General features: G+C 46.6%; 1 protein-coding gene and 1 long non-coding RNA gene across 5 annotated transcripts in view; one reads left to right on the top strand and one right to left on the bottom strand.

Annotated features, from left to right (window-relative positions):
• Positions 1 to 696: 696 nt before the first annotated feature.
• The window catches only part of PARP3 (poly(ADP-ribose) polymerase family member 3), a 34,272-nt gene continuing 20,460 nt past the window's right edge, over positions 697 to 14,508 (bottom strand). For both annotated transcript variants that reach the window (XM_079968049.1, XM_079968050.1), the window contains 8 exons: positions 8,864 to 9,058; positions 7,386 to 7,521; positions 6,441 to 6,667; positions 4,269 to 4,436; positions 3,972 to 4,058; positions 2,652 to 2,829; positions 1,322 to 1,468; positions 697 to 1,213 (listed from right to left, as the gene is read on the bottom strand). In XM_079968049.1, coding sequence (XP_079824175.1) covers positions 1,044 to 1,213; positions 1,322 to 1,468; positions 2,652 to 2,829; positions 3,972 to 4,058; positions 4,269 to 4,436; positions 6,441 to 6,667; positions 7,386 to 7,521; positions 8,864 to 9,058 — 1,308 coding nt within the window. In that variant the 3' untranslated portion in view covers positions 697 to 1,043. The remainder of the gene's footprint in view (positions 1,214 to 1,321; positions 1,469 to 2,651; positions 2,830 to 3,971; positions 4,059 to 4,268; positions 4,437 to 6,440; positions 6,668 to 7,385; positions 7,522 to 8,863; positions 9,059 to 14,508) is intronic.
• Positions 4,443 to 14,454, top strand: LOC307211455. Of its 3 annotated transcripts, XR_013836461.1 has the most exons (5): positions 4,443 to 5,929; positions 6,850 to 6,901; positions 10,115 to 10,291; positions 12,099 to 12,234; positions 14,405 to 14,454. It is a non-coding gene; the product is annotated as an uncharacterized lncRNA (long non-coding RNA). The 3 variants fall into 3 exon arrangements; XR_013836462.1 differs by lacking the exon at positions 14,405 to 14,454 and having other exon boundaries at positions 12,099 to 14,029; XR_013836463.1 differs by lacking the exons at positions 12,099 to 12,234; positions 14,405 to 14,454 and having other exon boundaries at positions 10,115 to 10,493.

Here is a 14,508-nt window from a genome sequence, read left to right as displayed (position 1 = left end):
CCTGGCTGGATTTTGACGATTATTGTTGTTGCTGCTCCTGTGGTGGGTTTTATCCTCTCCTTCAAGTTTCCTGTTCACATTTTTCATTATTGCTTCTCAGTGCGGCATTGCATTGTGACGACGGTGGGTTGAAATATTTTAAATAAAGTAAATGCAGTAACAGTTCCTTGACCACATGGAGGAAACAACAACAAAAACCCACCCCATATTCCTCCCACCCATTTGCACTTTGCCAGATGTGCGACAACCCATTTACCTCAGGGAATGCACAAAGGAATACAACGTTTCAGTATGACTCAAAGGCATATCATACAAATTCTGCTGGATTACTTAGTGGAAGATGTGACTACAGTGGGTTTAGGTCACAGGCATGGCCAAACTTGGCCCTCCAGCTGTTTTGGGACTACAACTTCCATCATCCCTAGCTAACAGGACCAGTTGTCAGGGAGGATGGAAACTGTAGTCCCAAAAACAGCTGGAGGGCCAAGTTTAGCCATGCCTGGTTTAGGATGCTTAGTGCAGTGGTGTGTAACTGCGTTCGTGTCTGAGCATGCCACGTTTGAACCCGGTCACAGCCTTCAGAGATTCCTTTTCTTCATTTAGCCTCCCTGTGTAACTTCTACAGTGGGTGGGCCATATCCATGGATATTAGCTATGTGCCCAGGTAGACAGTAACAGGGAAGGAAAGACATTAGGTGGGCTTAACATACATTCTTTTATTTACAGGCCTTAAAGTGCTCTGAAAGGAGGAGGTGCCACTTGTCAGCATTTGGTTGTCTTCACCTTGTCAGACTTTCATCTGTATTACGGAGCCTAACACAGTCCTAAAACGAACTTGGAGAGTGGTTCTGCTTTCCTCAGCCCAGCTGGGACCCCAGAATTCATGAGCGAACCACTAAGAGGTGACAAACATGGCTGGCTACACCAAGGCAGTCCGACTGTGGACTGCCATATCACAGTCACGTGCCTGTTCAGTGCTAGGCAGACAAGGACCTCCTTGCTGCATAGGCGGGGCCTAGCAGGCGAGCCGCTCAAGAAACACCTCAGAAGCGGAGCTGAATAAGGTAGCGAATGCGGCATTGACTCTCCTGGTAGATCAGGTACTCGCTCTGGGAGAAGCAGGAGCTCTTGTACTTAGCCATAGGAACAGGCTTTCCTTGGGATACCAGCACTTTTTTCCCATCCAGGATTATCTCTTTATCCTGCGCAGGGTCTGGGGATAGCACAGCAAGCCAGAAACAAAGAAAGCGAGAGGGAGGTTAGCATATGATGAACAGGCTGCAAAACATCACAACTGTTTCTTTCCAACCTTCAGGCTTACCTGGCTCAGTCACGCCGCGGGCCACGACACTGTCATAACCGTCTGGGGGCTTGCGGAGTGAACAGTCATCCCGGGTGATGTGATGCTCTTTGCCAAGGGCCACCTCGTTCAGGAACATAATCCCCACCCTATTGGAGGTGGTGCCAACTGGGGGGGGGGGATAAGGAAAAAGAGGTCCCAGTGGTTAAAGTGATGGACAGCAGGTCCCCTGCTCGAGTCACATACACTGTACCGTACCCTTCCCTGTGCTCTGCTTCACATAGGCACACAAATCCAGTGGGATTAGGAAAGTAGGAGGATGATTATACCACGAACATATTCCAGCTTTCAAAAAATAATAATAATCTCTGCTGAACAGGACAGACAGATCCCATCATGGATAGTATTGTTTTCAGATGACATTGCCAATATCCTCTTCAAAAATGCAACCACAGGTTTCATCCTCCTGAATGGCATAGGATGAAAGCAAAGAAGTTGCTCTTTCAAACTGGGGCTGCTAATTTGGACGTCTCCAACTTCCAACTTCTGTGAAGAAGGAATGGCTAGTGCACCAATACTCTGTATTGGTCCAATCAGACATGCACACGTTTTAGATCTTCAGCAGGATAAAAGTTGCTAGCAGCCTGCTGCGCCACATCCCATACTGTTCTGGACTGTCCCATAACTGTCAAAAGCACTTTTTCCAGTGGGCTGGGGTGTTCTTATCCAATTAGTAGGGATTGGCATAAAAATGGGATGCCCTGCTTCTGGAAGAGGATGTGCTTTCCACTAGAGCAAAGCCAAAGACCACCATGGTGTACATTCTCCAATCTGGAACAGGTTTTCACCCAATTGGCGCTAGAAGCCTCTAAGGTTCATTTCCAGTTTACAAGGTTACAAAAGACCTAAGTGCTTGTGGAAAGCGCCAGAAGGGACACAGCCAGGATCACTTAATGGAAATAGTTAAATACAGGCATATAAATGCACACTTTTCAGTTTTACCTCCCTTTCTCATATCTATATCTATATCTATATCTATATCTATATCTATATACACGAAAAGTAGCAGTGGCAGCTTTTAAAAGCATGTCGACATGGACCAGGGGTATCTGTATGGACCTGCCTTCTGCCCTGCCACTATTAAGACCAGAAAAGAAGAAGAAGAAGAAGAAGAAGAAGAAGAAGAAGAAGAAGAAGAAGAAGAAGAAGAAGAAGAAGCAGCAGCAGCAGCAGCAGCAGCAGCAGCAGAGAAAGGCAGCAAGGCAGCAAACCACTGAGAAAATGGTGGAAAGAACAAGAGGGGCAGCAGCCCTTGCAGCCCAAAGGGAGCACAGAGTGTTGGTTGCCTCACCGTATCCTGCCGATTTACTGTTCTCCGATGCAAAGTAAAGGCCCTTGCCCACACGCCCGCCGGAGTGCGGCATGATGCGTAGACCACTCTTCAGGATGGCTGCAATGACAGCCACGTTGGTGCCGTGCCAAAGCAGTCTCCTGTTCTCCAGGTGGCTGTGAGCCTTGAAACGGTTGCCCTGTTAGCAGAATGGGGTGGGGATAGAAAAAGAAGTTCAGCAAGCAGAGCTCTCCCTCCATGTGAAGGGTGCAATTTTATGCTTATGGGCAGCAAGATAAGCCTTCTGTTGGGAGCACCAAGCATGGCTTGTACACACTGTAAAACTGAACTGTGACTAGTCAGCCACGTGTAGCAGGGCGCCTATGGAACATGAACTGGTGAGAACGTGTCCTCTTCCCCACTCCCTCCCAACACCAACCTACTGCCTACCAGCGGAGACACCTTTACAGAAAAAGGAAGTGGGGAAGACATTTCTCTTTCGGTTGTTGGTTGTATTTTCACTCATATAAACTGGGGTCAGATGGTGAGGCATGGGGAGCCACGTCCCCCCCGCTTCTCCCTGACCTGAGTTTCCCCATCCCTGATCTACAGTGACAATCCCGTGTTAAGAGGCAAAGAGTCCTCCTTTGGGGTTGTAGCTCGACTAGAGGGTCTCTGGTTTCTTCTGCCACCATGTAGCCACTCTGGGTCTTAGGAATCCAAAGCTGCCGTTTCTCAACTCAAGAGCACCTCCAGAACCACTGACAACATTTGGGCACTGCCCCACAACATACAAGTTCTCTAGACAGCATCGGTCTGCTCTGGCTGGCACCCGCAGTGCTGCAATACCTAGCCAGTAACAGAGGGTTGTAGCTCTTTACACAAAAGCATCTGCTAGGTTCATTATGGGCCCTGCTGCTATACAGACTGATGGATGCCAAGGGCTGCCAACCAGCACAATGGGGGAAGGGCTGAGGCTCAGTAGGAGAGCCCATGCTTTGCATGTAAAAGGTCCCACAGAGACCCCTGCCTAAAACCCAGGAGAGACACTGCCAGCCAGTGCTGGAATTCTGAGCTCAAAGGGCTCCATTTCAGGCAGCTTCCTATGTTCCACAAGGGACCCTGGCACTGCTGGAACCAAAGGAGAATAAGCCAGGAACTGCCATTCAGGGCCTTTCCTTGTTGCTATGCTCCTAGGTCTATTCTGTCTGGTGCCAGAGGCAGCTGCAAAGTGAGATGCTCTGGGTGGTTTTGCTCAAAGACAGAGACAATTTCAGGCAACTGGCAGAAGTACACATAGTCAGTTAACAGAAGGGAAGGGGCCCTGCCAGTAGACCTTACCTCGCCCTCTCTGTTCACCTTCCAGATGTTCAGGACTTGAAGCTTCCGATAAGTGCAGCCTGTCTTCTCTACGTAGTTTACAATCAGCTAATTGCAGGGAGCAGGAGAGAAGCAGAGGAAGAAAGTGATCATTAAAGCACTGAGGCAGACAGAGGAAAATGGAAAGTGCAGAGAATCAACATTTCCCCCCTGCATGCTGCCCCCACTTTTCAGAGGTCCCGTGCTTCCAACACAGGGGCGTGCATAGTACAGTACCACAGCAACCAGACTGGGAAGCTTCCTGTAGGGTCACCCTACCTTATAATCCTCTGATGATGGGTCTACCAGGGTGAGTTCGCACTTTAAGAGCCCATAGTCCTTGTCCACTGGGTGTGGGACCTCTTCCACCTTCATTTCCTCCTCTTCTTCCTCTTCCTTCTTCTTCTGGGCCTGCATACTCTGGGCAAGTTCAATATCTGCCAGGACCTATCAGGAAAGGGAACCAATCTTCACAAACACTGGTGGTGGGAGGAACCATTTGACACTTACACTGCCATCCTATGTGAGCCTCACTTCCAAGTAAACATATCTAGGACTGTTCTATTGGTAGCCCATTTCAGCTAGGGAAATCTCATTGGTGCTCTAGCTTAAAATCAAAAGGGGGGGAAGGTTACGGTTTTTCATATGTTTTCAATATTGCTATTGGGGGTGGTGTGTGTGTGTGTGTGTGTGTGTGTGTGTGTGAGAGAGAGAGAGAGAGAGAGAGAGAGAGAGAGAAATTCAATAGTGTTTCTTTGTTTTTGGTTGTTAGTTTGCTAATGTTAATATTGTTTTGTAGATTATGAACGCTGTAGTGCTTTGTGAATCTTATAATATGACTTGTGGTTGTGCTGCTTGGCTATGTTTGAGTTGCTTTGTTAATAGTGTTTTATAGAAGGTGGTTGTTTTACAGATGATTTCTAATTGCTTTAATGATGATTTGTTAATTATTTTATATGATTTATGTTTTAATTGTGATGTTCTATTATGCTATTGCTGTTTATTGTTTGCGAGCTGCTTTGTCAATTGTGCGAGTGAAAAGCCACATAGAAATGTAACGAATGAAATGAAATGAAGAAAGAGAGACTCTTGAACTCAAGAGTGGAAGCGATTATTAACCCTGAAGGCTGCACCCACTAAGCAGCCATTTTGGGTACTGAGGGCTTATAGTGCAAAATCATAACTGGACCAAAGTTATTGGCCTTTTTGTTTTGTTAGTTCTCAAGATTATACCCTTCAGTTTCGAAAGGCTGCAGCTTGTTGGCAGAATAGCTGCATGCAGATGGTCCATCACAGGGAGCTGCTGCCAATCAGTGTAGACAACATGGAGCTACATGGACAAAAGGTCTGACTTCGCATAAGGCAGCTACTGTGTTTCCATTGTTTGCAGGCAAGGCTATGGCTTAATGGTAGAACATCTGCTTTCCATGCAGAAGGTCCCTGGTTTGATCTCCAGGTAGGGTTGGGAATGTTCCCATCTGAAACCCCGGGGAGCTGCAGATATTCAGGGTCAGCAGTACTCAGCTGCTGGATGGATTCATGGTCTGACTCAGTATAAGGCAGATTCCTATGTTCCTTTATTTTTGTAGTGGTTTCAGCTCTCATTCCTATAGTACTAAACACTGCAGTAGCTGGGACAGAGCAACAGGGGTCCTTTACCTTTTTACCTTTACTAAACACTGCAAATTGAACTGCTATAAAGGCTTCCATTATTATGTTTAATATTAAAATATTTATTCTGCTATCTTTTAGCACAGGTAAAAAAAGACTGTGCAGTAGACACAGCATGGGACCGAGTGAGCAGAACCTATGGCCACTGGAGTTCCCTCTCAAACATTTAAAACACATTTCTGGCCAATTACCCACACACCATTTTTCTCGTTTGACAGGGTCACTGGGCAGCTTTGGGCCCCAGACAGAACCTGTGGCTGTCAGAGCAGGTAAGGAAGCATAAAAAGGTAAAGGTAAAGGTACCCCTGCCCGTACGGGCCAGTCTTGACAGACTCTGGGGTTGTGCGCCCATCTCACTCAAGAGGCCAGGGGCCAGCGCTGTCCGGAGACACTTCCGGGTCACGTGGCCAGCGTGACATCGCTGCTCTGGCGAGCCAGAGCCGCACACGGAAACGCCGTTTACCTTCCCGCTGGTAAGCGGTCCCTATTTATCTACTTGCACCCGAAGGTGCTTTCGAACTGCTAGGTTGGCAGGCGCTGGGACCGAGCAGCGGGAGCGCACCCCGCCGCAGGGATTCGAACCGCCGACCTTTCGATCGGCAAGCCCTAGGCGCTGAGGCTTTAGAATTTTTGTGTCAGTGAGGATACTTCATTGCTGCATAGGCAAGACCTTGGTCTCGCAGTCTGAGCATGCAAGACTCTTGACAGAGCCTTCCACAGCACAGAGATGTCTCTTGCTCTAATGGCACGGGGATTGGCCCAGTTCTCGGAGCTCCTTACCAGCAGCATGTCCTTTTTGGCTTGGACAACCTCCTGAGTGCTGATGGGTGGAGGCCGAGCCCGGCCAAAGTTGTGGGGGATGATGGTGTAGAAGCGAGAGGAGAGTTCCTCCAGCTGCTTCTGAGAAGGCGGCTGCTTCTGCAGCGCTGTCTCAATGGCCTCCAGAGCTTCAAAGCCTTTGGCAATTTGCTGCTTGCTCAGTTTCCCCAGGGGCATCTTCTTCACATCTGGGAAAGGGGATTAAAAAGGGTGACATGAGGAAGTTTGGCAGAGATCAGTGTAACAACTCTGTGGACTTCCAAGAATCCTACAAATCAGTAGCTGAAACCACCCAGATCAGAACGCCACTACTTAGTTCAATTCATGCCCCTTTTCACTCTATAACTGAACCACTTTCTGCTCTTCCCAGGTTGGTCTTCATTTGTGACCAAGGACCAAAGAATCAAATCTCACCAGTACAGGTGACCTGAGCTTCTCTCCCTCTCCCTCCTTCCTATAACTGAGTTTTCTCTCACTAATTGGTTTAGCTTGATGTTGTTACAACTATATATACCAGCTTTCTCTATTAGCCAAATGGACAGCAAACCACAATAAACAGATAATGTATGTTTGATGCCAAGAGCAGGCAAGATGGAGATATCATAGAGTTGGGAGAGACTCCAGGGTCATCTGGACCCTGCAATGCAGGAATCTCAGCTAAAGCATCCATGACAAGTGGCCATCCAACCTCTGCTTAAAAACCTCCAAGGAAGGAGAGTCCACTGCCTCTCATGGGAGTCTATTCCGCTGCCAAACAGTTCTTAGTCAGAAAGTTTTTCGAATGTTTAGTCGGACTCTCTTTTCTTGTAACTTGAAGCCATTGGGTGCTTCTCCCACCTGCTGCAAAGCAAACAACAACAACAACAACAACCCAACCCACCACCAAAAGATCCCTTGACCCTTTACCTAAATTCATGGTCTGCATGGCATCCTTAAACATGTCGTTGCTGAAGATGAGGGAGACCAGCTCCTGAGTAGGTCTGTCCAAGGTGCAGGGCCGTATCCTTTGCTTGGATAGCTTCACTCCATCTACGCTGTCCACCTTGGAAACAGGAAAGAACCAACCTGGGTCTGGATATACACACAATTCAGCTTCTTCTAGTGGGGCTGGACTTCACCCTTAGATTCACAGTAGGACACACAAATTTTTACCTGGCAGTGAACACCTTTCAAAATAACAGGACTTAAGCAAGCACCCTTGAGCAAATGGACCTGCACATGGAAATGCTAACTGACTTCCATTAACTTCACCAACCCTGATGCAGTTCACTCACTACAAGAGATTATCCATGTTCTCTAACTCACACAGACCTTGAAAACCTGCAGGAGTCCTCTAAATCACTGATAACCAGGAGATAGTCTGTGATTAGGCTGCTAGGATAACTTTGTGAGGATTGGATTGGTGATCGAAGATCGCACATAGCCTCAACCAGGAGCCTTAACCAGGTGATGGCGCTCTGCCCGGCTACTGACAGCATTGTTGCCTCTTACTAATGGTGTGGGGCAGAGACAGAATGGGAACTTGGTTGGGGCTGTGCAGGCACACCAGCAGAACTCATCTGGCATTCTCAGCGCCAGATTCAGCTAAGTAGTCCTGCCAGTTGAAGCCCACCCAAGTACTTTTGCTAGCGCAATGGGGCTTTCCCCCTCCTTCCCTCCCCCGGCACCTCTGGGTCTGGTGGGCATCAGGGGAACCCCTGGAACAGTGGGTGAGAGAGAGGAAAGGGAAGATAATTCAATCAGGCAAGCAGAGATGCTTAATGCTATGCTGAACTCCTTCAGTCACTGTTCGGCCCACAGGAGATGCCTGATGCTATAATGCTCAGGGATCAACCATCTGGCTCTCCAAATGAGGCCTCCTACTGGTCCTTGGGCCAAAGCTATGGTGTGTGTATGGGTATGCAAGGACAGGGACCAGATTCTCCCAGACACATCCCAGGTCTCTTCCCTGAACTTTGTGCTTTCATTTCAAAAAGTCCACAGCACCATATGTTCTGAAACAACCAAAAAACCATATGGACAGTAATGAATAAGAAGTAAACCCACTCCTGGGCTTAGCGTGTTCTGGACACTGTGTGCCAAAGTATTGGGACGACTGATAAAGAAGCAGTGGACCACTATTTTTTAGTTTGATTAATCTGTTACTTATTTTACCATAGTGATTTACCATGCAATCTTAGGTATGCTTACAGAGAAGTTGCATTCAATTCAATAGAACTCATTTGCAAGTCGGATTGCACAGCCAACAAATCAACTAACCTAATTTTAAATGTATTAGTCTAGACTGTTTGCAATTAGGCTTTGTTTGTTTCTGCTGTTTTGCACTGACTTATGCCTCTCCCCAGTGTGCCAGTCTGCTCCCAGTGTATTCCTTGGCTCAGTACCTTCACAGTCACCTCCTGCTCCTCTTCATCATCTGCATGTTGCACCTCAATCAAGGTGTACTTGCCATCATGAGCCACAAAGTTCTCCCGGTCACCCCAGCTGTTCTTGGTCTTATCCCGAAATTTCTTCTCAAAATCCTTCTTGGCCGCCTCCAAGGATGGAAAGGCATTGAGTTTTGACTGCCCGACTTCTCCCTGCAAGCAACGAGAAGAAAGGAAACACACATCAGCAAGAGACGGAAACTTCTGCATCTTCTCCCACTTATCTTGTGCTTCCTTTCTTAGTCCTGCAATGAAAGAAGGGCAGGAAAGGATGGTCAAGGACACGGCCATCCTCACAGGCAGGAACACTCATACCTTCCACAAAGTAGGGTAACCTATAGAGGGGGACATGTCCTTGCATGCAATTGTACACTTTAGAAGGACATCTTGTCTGCTGGAATGTGTAGGTTCTGAAGTGACCACAACCTCTTTGTGGAAAGCACAATCCACCAATCCAGCCTTTGATACATGTTCTTCCAGCAAGCTTCAGCCCTTCCCAGAGGAAACAGATAGCCTGCCAACTGAACGCACAATGAGTCTCTGGTGCAGGCTTCTCTGTTGTACACAACGGTTCCCTGAAGTCCTTAATCTCCACTCTGAAGTGGATGTAGATTTCCTTGCCCACTTAGTCCCATTTGCATTCTTTGCTCCCAGTCTTAGGGTGTTTAATCCTCCCCCCTCCCCCACCTTCTGTAAGTGCAGCATATTTTAGAAAGGTGAAAATAATCCAGGAGTGGCTTCTCTTGATGTCTGAGCAACGATGAATTGTAATAAATATAAAGTGCCTCCAGAGTGGAAACTCAATTTAGGTCATTAGCAGCTGGAGTCTGGAGGCACACAGATTTATCACCTGGGTGTCTCATCTCAGAGATGCTTTTACAAAAAGAAAAAGAGAAAAATACTGCCCAAGAGCCATTTTAGCATTTCAGGCGGCCATCTTCTAGCCACTTACCTAGGTGCAAGCCCTACTGAACTCACTGGGACTTACTCCTGAGTAGACATTGTTTATGATTACCCTGGTGCACTGCAAGAGACTTGCAGAGTAGATAAAATCATTCTCTATTTTTCCCGTTACCTCTATTTCTTACAGCACCTCAAGATTCTCACAAAAGTTTTAGTGAAGTAGCTAATAACATGTGCCTAATTCTGTATTTCTTTTTTCTCTCCCCACTCCTTCTCCCTTTCTCATTTTGCCTGGAATTTTCTGAGATCAGCATCTGTTCCTAAATATTGGAATCTCTCTCCAACAAAAGCAAAGGCATATGCCGATAAAATTATCCTACTGATTTGCACTGTTCTGCAAGGTTTGGGATGCACCTCCTAGAGACATATATTCTTCTTGCACCAGGTCCTCTAATCAACTTGGCTTTCAGGTTTTTAGCATGGGTATGTAAACAGCTGTACATATTGTTCCTCTTTAAATATTTTATACGCATTTTTTCCCTACTGTAAAGTAAATTTTGTATTAGTTTTTATAGAATGCTTGTCATCTGTTTACAAGGGACGCGGGTGGCGCTGTGGGTTAAACCACAGAGCCTAGGACTTGCTGATCAGAAGTTCGGCGGTTCGAATCCCTGTGACGGGGTGAGCTCCCAAACGGCATTTCCGTGCGCTGCTCTGGTTCACCAGAAGCGGCTTATTCATGCTCGCCACATGACCTGGAAGCTGTACACCGGCTCCCTCGGCCAATAAAGCGAGATGAGCGCCGCAACCCCAGAGTTGGTCACGACTGGACCTAATGGTCAGGGGTCCCTTTACTTTTATCTTTGTCATCTGTTTATGGAGGCAGTTCTGGCCGGGGGACTCAAAAGGTCGTAGAAGGTGCAATAGGTCAGCACAGGAAACTAACCTGGGGGTGGAATGAAGCTTAGTTACCATGTCCATGTGTGAGTGTGTGTGTGTGTGGGGGGGGAGTAACTTAGCAAAACTGTGGACTCCTCCAGACAACCTGTTTATTGAGCATTCATCTCAATTTGCTTGCAAACAAATCCTTCTGATTTGTTTGCAGGAAGATTATATGACAATGAGCATCCATCCTTATCTGTTTGCAGGGAAGTCATATGCCTGCCTGTCCATCTGTTTTTATCCAACACTTTATAGTGCATTTCCCTGTCACTTCCCTAACTGCAAAATACATCTATATAACTATATCTGTATTTATGTTGTTTAAAAAGTAGTGGTTTTGTTGCACCTGAGCACTTGAATCCACTTTCATTGCGCAAACCTAAATTTACAGTGTGCCTGTGTCTGGAGTTGGCTTCTACTGTCCTTCTGATTGGCTAGGAGGCTGGAATGATGAATCATACATATAAATGATGCTGGCAAACATGCAGAGAGAGATGGGAGAGCTAGGAAACAGAAAAAGTCACAGTTGCAGAGAATCCAGATTTCAGGGACAAAAGAAGCTGAGCTGAAAGCACTGAGATTGACTGGGGCACTGCCAATGAATTAGGATGGAGCAAAAGGAATTCCTTTATTGGTCTTAAGCTAAAGTAGGGAATCAGTTTGTATAAGCCTTACGTAGATAGACTATAAAAATAGCAGGGGGGGGGGGGAAATGCATCTAATTGCTCTTATCGGCAACTGCTAAAACCACAGGAGCGGCTAGGTTAGCTGGTTTGTTCATCTGCTCCTCATGGAGAAGGTTGCAGCCATGCTACTATAATGTCAGCTACAGTTAAAGCTATTGTTAGTTTCTGTTTGCCATCTCTATTTATGCCGAATTAATTCAGAAGGGGTTTCTTTTGGCTTGGATGCTCCTTGACAGCAGCCATGAGATTTCTTCCTAGCATCAACTTATAGCGATTTTACCTAACATCTTTTTCCTTCCCCACCACCCCAGCTAGAGCATAGAGGGACCACCCTGGAATACACAGACATGTATTTGCGTTCTCTGAAGAACTGCAATGGGCCTATCAGAGCCATTAGCCTCTGGAATAAGAGAAAGCTAACTAATAACTTCAGCTCCTTACCTTGGTCTCCAGAGAAGTATGTTTTGTGTTTCCGCCTAAAAGCCCAAGGATGGCGGGGGGTGTGTGTGTGTGTGTGTGTGTCTCTTATGTGGCAGTCACTGTAGAGCGTATTTGGTATGCAAGCAAAGCAAGAGGGGAGGACGACATGTGGTGAAAATTAGCAAAAGGGTGGTGGCAAAGAGCCTATTCTGATGGATGACTCAGTACAGCTCCAACTCCAGGTTCTCAAGCACAGAGTCCCTGCCAAGTTATGACAACCTAATTCCAGGAATAAAAGCCTTTTGAAACTTGAGCCTTGGAGGAGGAAAAGACAACTGGGAGAGAACAATCCTGGCCACCCACACCCTCAACGGTCAGGTAGGCAAATAAAACTTGGGTCTAAAGGCCTGACATAAAGAGGGTTTCACCCAAGGGGGCACATCAGGTCAAGACAAACTTAATCAGCTTGCATTTATGTCTGCCTCACAGGTTACAATAAAAGGCTGCTTTAAGCTGGACACACAGCTGAAAGTTTTACTCAGAGGAGACGTCTTGAAATTAATGGTCCTAACTTAGTCACGTTCATTAATTTCAAGGGATCAACTCTGAGTCTCTCTTAGTAGAATACCACCCAATGTTCCTTAAAAGAGATCCCCCCCACAGCAGAAAATGCTGGATCCCAACTCCCAATAGGTTGTCAGGGATGACAGGAGCTGCAGTTTAGCAAACCTGGTCACTCTGGGGTCTCCCATCTCTGCCTATAGCTTCAACAAACACTATTGCCCTGGTTACAAAATTCCAGCTTGGGGAACCGGGACATGTCCTAGGAGTTCTACTGAGAAAATTAATTAAGGCTGCAGTCAGACACCCACTAAAGACCCACTTGATCCAAAGGGACTTCTGAAAAGACATGCGTGGGATTGCGCCCACGGCTGTTAGGAAATTTCAACTGCTGAATTACGTTGCAATTTAACAACAACAACAACCTGATCAACATAAGATGTAAACATTTCTTTCTCAAGAGCACATTGTCTCAATGTTCTCTGTATTGATTACTTTACTGCAAGCTCATGTCTAATTTTAATAGATAACTGAAGAATGAACTTGTGCAATTTTGCCATTGCAACACATGTCTGGAAGAAGCAAACAACAATTGCCTCGCGTTGATTCTCCAAGGTCACTGGCCTCTTACTAGATTAAAAGCAAACAGCTTGCAAAACAGACTTCAGGGGGATGGCTCTGAGTGCCGACAAGCTTATTTGAGCCGAGAGCACCAGGAGCTGCACAAGCGAGCTCTGGATGGGAAGTGTGCATAAGCTCCCAGTCGTTCCTTCGCAATAACGCTTTTGCCTCTTCACAGTTTGGGTTAAAACACCCCCCTGGGCCTAGTCAGGCTTGCAGGTCACCTCTGACATCTAGTGACTGTTGCTGTTCTGTGTTCCACAAGGGCATAGCCAGGGGACAGCTGCCCCTCAAATCAAGTAAGTAAATAAAAATACTTAACTGACCAATCGCAACACAGGTAGCTCAATTCTGCCCCCCTGAAACATAAATCTGGCTGCGCCCATGGTGTTTTGCCTTGTTAATTTAAAATGCTTTGCAATATTAAGAAAGCAGGGCAAATAAAAGTGAGAAATGTGTGGCAGTGCCATTAGCCCAAAGCATGGTGTCCTCAAGATGCTCCTATGCTACAGCTTCCATGATCTCTGACCTTTGGGCCACACTTGCTGGGGCTGATGGGAGCTGTAGTCTTAACAGCATCTGGAGAGCACTCTGTTTGGCTACTCCAGGCTCAAGAGTTAACAGGGAGTCATTTTAGAAGAGCGTACCTGGATTAGACCAAAGGTCTGAAACACAGGACTTTATTACTATTGGGAAAAGGCTTATTTCCTGCCCCCAATTGCAAATGCCCAGAAGCCACAGACCAAGAGAGCTGCACACTGTGGCCATCCTATCTATTACCCTGAAGTGGTAACACACTGCTCCAAGACAATTATTTTGTGAAACCATTATCTGTGGCAAGTCCGCTGAAACACTGCACCTGATATACCAACAGCTCTAGGCTAAGCGAAGCGAGAATCCACATTACCAGGCTAAAGGTGTTTACAACCTTGTAAACAGTTTTATGGCAGCAGCAGTAGTCAGCCTGCTTCAGCATAAGAACTGGATGATCTCAGCTTCGTTGTACCACTTAAATGGTGCCCAGAGGCCCCAACACTTAGGTGTCACGTATGTGAAACTATTCCTATTCCTTTCCTTAGTTCCAACTCCTGCTATTCGACTTTCTTGACTCACTCTCTCCCGTGTTTCAATGGTCAATGAGGAATGGTATTTTCCAGACTTTCTTAATGCTAGGCCCACCACCTCGCATCTTTTAACCAACCTGGGGAATATTAAGCAATAAATATGGCTAGGAACACTAATAGCAAGCACAGGGTCTGGACGTGTTATAGCTCTGCAAACTGTCATTCAGGAAACATTGCTGGAAGAGTTAAAGCTTTCTTTTAAATTGACTGAGGTCTGGGCTATCTCTTCCCCTTTATTCCAGTGCTAGGCATCACTATCCACAGCTGTATATAATTGTGTCAGTCTTAGAGACCCCCACCCACACAGATTTTTGAGAAAAGAACAACTGCAGGGGCCACCTTGAGG

This window comes from Podarcis cretensis (assembly GCF_951804945.1).
Source record: "Podarcis cretensis genome assembly, chromosome: 2".
Taxonomy (NCBI): domain Eukaryota; kingdom Metazoa; phylum Chordata; class Lepidosauria; order Squamata; family Lacertidae; genus Podarcis; species Podarcis cretensis.
This window is presented reverse-complemented; position numbering and strand designations above follow the sequence as displayed.